The sequence below is a fragment of the Formica exsecta genome, unplaced genomic scaffold, assembly GCF_003651465.1.
Source record: "Formica exsecta isolate Colony F162 unplaced genomic scaffold, ASM365146v1 scaffold1010, whole genome shotgun sequence".
In the NCBI taxonomy this organism is placed as follows: domain Eukaryota; kingdom Metazoa; phylum Arthropoda; class Insecta; order Hymenoptera; family Formicidae; genus Formica; species Formica exsecta.
In genome coordinates, this window is record NW_021848349.1 from 66,708 (window position 1) to 71,065 (window position 4,358).

Consider the following 4,358-nt stretch of genomic DNA (forward strand, 5'->3'; position numbering starts at 1 on the left):
TTCCCAGTCAACTATTGCAATTGCACATCACATTGTCAGTTTTTCAAGGAATAGTCAATGCTCGTTCCACTATGTATTGAGAGTTCAGTAACTTTAAATTAAACAATATAACAATAGTCCGTTCATCGCCTATATATTGTAAATTTTTCGATACATCTCTAAAATCAGTATTATGCAATAAAGATTGAAAATAAAAATTAGAATTTGACCAATCAAGACAAAAAAAAAAGCCAGATTTTCATTTTCAAACAGACGACTACTTCATTAAGAGCTGTCAAAAACTATTCCTATATCGCAACACAGAGTGTCACAGATTAACTATAAGCTATAATGGTTGTTTAATATAATGTCTGATATTTTCCGGTGATTAATATGACGGCACGCTCGATTTTACAAGGTAAGCGTATATATATTTTATTTTTATGTTATTATAATATTTAATTATATAAATATATTAATCAAAGAGAAGAGGCGTTTCTCTTGTGATAGAAATATAAGAAATATGTATTAATAATGTACATAATGCATATGTTTGGATGTGTGTATTTGTGTATAATGCTAATAATATACATACATATGTTAATTTGCTTACAATTAGACATATTGTTAATAAAATATGTATAATTTCCTATTTTTTTACATTTCCAGTTTTTGATCAGTATCAAAAGGCGCGATTACTCTTTGTACAATCTGTAGCGGATTTATCCTCGAAACCTAATAATATCGATTGCTTAGAAGCGGCAGGTGTGATAGATCTATTGCGTCCTTTATTACTGGATGCTGTACCATCTATTCAACATATGGCAGCATTCGCTTTCGGCAAGTTAGCGAATCATAATTCCAGACTAGCACATGCTGTTGTTAGAAGAGATATATTGTCACAGTTGCTGAAGAACATAGACAAACAAAATGTATGAGCTTCTTAAATGTAAGCATTTTAATTGTGATAGAGCACAAAAAAATATAAACTTTTAATATTTTATATTTTTTATTCTAAAAAATTTTATACATAATTTAAAGTCTTTTTTCTTTATGTATATATCACAAAAATATTAAACATAAAGTTAAGGAAATTATATATTGTATATCACACAGAAATTTTACAAGAAAGCAGCACTCTTTGTGTTGCGGGCGATAGCAAAACATTCACCAGAGTTGGCATTAATAGTAGTGGACAATGATGGTTTGCAGACTATAGTTGAATGTTTGGAAGATTTTGATCCCCAAGTGAAGGAAGCGGCTGCTTGGGCACTAGGATATATCGCAAGACACAACAAGAGTTTGGCTCAAACAGCAATAGAAGCTGGTAAAATTATTTTGGCTAATGTTTTCTATAAACATATATAAAACTGTTTAGTTTAATATTTTGCTATATTTGGAATTTTGTCTAGGCGCAGTGTCACTTCTTGTACTGTGTTTACAAGAACCCGAATTGTATATTAAACAAATCGGCGCGTCGGCTATTAGTGACATAAGTAAACACAGTACTGAACTCGCACAAGCGGTAGTGGACACAGGTGCAATCGCCTTCCTCGCGAAAACCTTGACTAATCCTGATGCCAAAGCAAAAGTGAGTTGATACACTATACATTAAACAATCTTTGAAATGTTATTACACTTGAAAATTTTTAATGTCTACAGCGTCAGGTATTGTTAGCATTGAGCAATATAGCCAAACATTCTGTGGAATTAGCAGAGGCTGTGATCGAAGCAGAAATCTTTCCTGATGTTTTAATGCACATGGCGCATCCGGATGAGAATGTCGGTAGAGTTGCTGCAATTTTAACCAGAGAAATCTGCAAACACACGTTGGAGGTAAGCAGATGATATTAGCTTTTTAATAACAATTTATTTTTTATTTTACTCTTAATGTGTATTTTCTTTTAGTTGGCACAACTTACAGCAAACATTGGAGGTATCGCTGCACTTATCGAATTAATTAACATCTCCAAATCGACGACTAGACTGCCCGCGATCATGGCACTTGGTTATATCGCTGGTCACTCTGATCAATTGGCTGTAGCTGTAATAGGATCTAAAGTATTGATCGATGAAAAGTAACATTTGTTTCTTTCATCTAATGTAACACTCTAGAATAATTACTTTGTATCGCAGGGTATCGTACAATTGGCGATTGTCTTGCAAGAAGAAACAGAAGATCATATCCTTGCGGTGACCGTATGGGCGATTGGACAAATCGGCAAGCATACAGCCGAACATGCAAAAGCAGTTGCAGTCGCGAATATACTATCCAGATTACTGAAGGTATTTAAGAATGTTAAGTTACTCTCTGCCAGAATTAGCTCTGTTAAAATTGGATAATTTGTTAAATCTTTTTTAATTCAATCTTAACAGCTGTATAGCGATCCGAAAAGTTCCGAAGATCTCAGGGCAAAATGTAACACAACATTAAAGCAAGTTCTGCAAAAATGCATGTACATCGAAGCTCTTGAACCTTTATTACATGACGTACCTCTTAATATCTTGAAATATGTACTGGGACAATTCAGCAAGGTAAGACTGTAATTTAATTGAAAGCTAATGGTGAACATTTGATGACGGTAATAATATGATTAAAGAAATGATGGCAAAACTAAAATTTTTTTATTAAACATAATATAAATACTTTATTATGTGTTTCACATACACATCTGATTTCTTGTGTGATACGTTCTAATAATACATTATATAAAGTGATAATAAAAACTTTTCTCACTCAGCACACACAATAATGCATTTAGAACATAATTGTCTGTTAACAAAATCATGTAAAATTTTAACAATTGAACAAACAAAATATCTGTCGCTTCTTCTTTTACATCGGTCTTCAATAAAAATCCTATTTCGTAATTAACGTTACGTATGTCTACGTTACGCGATGTTTAAATACATGCGCAAACAATCTGATAAAGCTGCCAGCATATAAATTTTCGCCCTACTGCTGCTTAAAAGGCGCGCCAATATGTTTTTTTTTAAATTCATAAAAACTATTACGACATAAAAAATACAGTTTTCAAGTATATCTTATAGTTTCAAATAAATCTCTAAACACTATCGCAATACATAAGCAATAATATTTAATAGCAATATCACGCAAATGACTTGTATATTCTACAGATCTTTTGACCGATCTGTAAATCAATCAATAACAATTTTATATCGCCCGCCCGATTATTTTGAAGGCAAGATAAATCTTTTTGGTCGGATCGTACACGTTGTCTAGATACAAAATATAATTGTAATGTATCACGGTTAGAAAATATGCTTTGTATCATTGTATACGCCCAATGTTAAATCTACAGCAATCCAGAAATTGACAAATACAAAGAAAGTGCTTTCTTCCTTTTCTTTGTCTTTATCTCCCTCTTTCTCTTCCTCTAAAATAGCACATGGCACATTTAATTTTCCAAAAGAGCACATTTTTCAGTCTTACGACAACGAGTGATTCGGCTAAGTACAGAGACACATATTTATCTTATTTGGTAGATATTTATTTAAAACTTGTCGTTTAAGTATGTTTTAGGAAATTGTTAAATGCATGATTGTTTTCCGAGTTGCTCACTAATTCACGTCTACCGTACCGTAGTTTTATTTTCTAATGGCAGTATTTGTATATATGACAGTATAGTATAAAGATGCGGATCATACAAAAAGGTATATACGACAAAGAGCGATTGAGTTAGTAATAAATTTCAATAATTACTCGATTAACCGATAAAACTAGAAAAGATGTCAAAGTATCAAGTAATAAGGCATTGATTTGATATATTCGCATTAATCTATAACTATTATACAAATCTTATATTGTTATATATGCTCTCAATTTGTGTGTGTGTGTATGTGCGCGCGCGCGCTTCATAAATATTAAGCTCGTTAATAATAACACAGACAATAATTGCAGTATACATTAAAGTATTGAACGATTTCATGGGCCAACTTAGATAATATCGGCAACATTAAAATATGATACATCGTTTTTGATAATTTTTTTTTAATTATATAAAAAGATTTGATATATTGTGAAAGCATGACGAGTTTAGTATCATTTTTTAAATATCATAAAAAATTTTAACATTGCATTTTAACATGAGACAATATATAATGAAACGTACATTACAAAATAAAAGTACATAATATGCGTGGTAAAATACAGAAAAAAAAACGATATTACCAATATTTTTGTGTCTCAAATCTTAGATCAATTAAGGCGTATACTCGGTTCAAAGCGTGCAATCTGTCGAAATATTTCTGTAAAACAAAAAAAAATTATTTAACATTATTTCATATTGATGAATGCTAAAAGCGAACATAAACTGCAGAACATGTTGAGAAATATTATATATACATACATATATATA

At 31.3% G+C, this 4,358-nt stretch overlaps 1 protein-coding gene and 1 long non-coding RNA gene across 3 annotated transcripts in view; one reads left to right on the top strand and one right to left on the bottom strand.

Moving 5' to 3' along the window:
- LOC115246282 (sperm-associated antigen 6-like) overlaps window positions 1-4,358 on the top strand; it is a 15,016-nt gene that overhangs the window by 3,489 nt on the left and 7,169 nt on the right. The window contains exons 1-8 of one of the 2 annotated variants that reach the window (XM_029825002.1): window positions 7-397; window positions 649-911; window positions 1,096-1,306; window positions 1,392-1,570; window positions 1,642-1,815; window positions 1,888-2,040; window positions 2,116-2,265; window positions 2,356-2,514. In XM_029825002.1, the coding sequence (XP_029680862.1) occupies window positions 373-397; window positions 649-911; window positions 1,096-1,306; window positions 1,392-1,570; window positions 1,642-1,815; window positions 1,888-2,040; window positions 2,116-2,265; window positions 2,356-2,514 (1,314 nt within the window). In that variant the 5' untranslated portion in view covers window positions 7-372. Of the gene's footprint in view, window positions 1-6; window positions 398-646; window positions 912-1,095; window positions 1,307-1,391; window positions 1,571-1,641; window positions 1,816-1,887; window positions 2,041-2,115; window positions 2,266-2,355; window positions 2,515-4,358 lie in introns of those variants that run through there. The other variant, XM_029825008.1, reaches the window with a different exon arrangement.
- LOC115246295 overlaps window positions 2,600-4,358 on the bottom strand; it is a 7,090-nt gene continuing 5,331 nt past the window's right edge. Inside the window, exon 3 of the long non-coding RNA XR_003885646.1 lies at window positions 2,600-4,248. This is a non-coding gene — a long non-coding RNA (uncharacterized LOC115246295). The remainder of the gene's footprint in view (window positions 4,249-4,358) is intronic.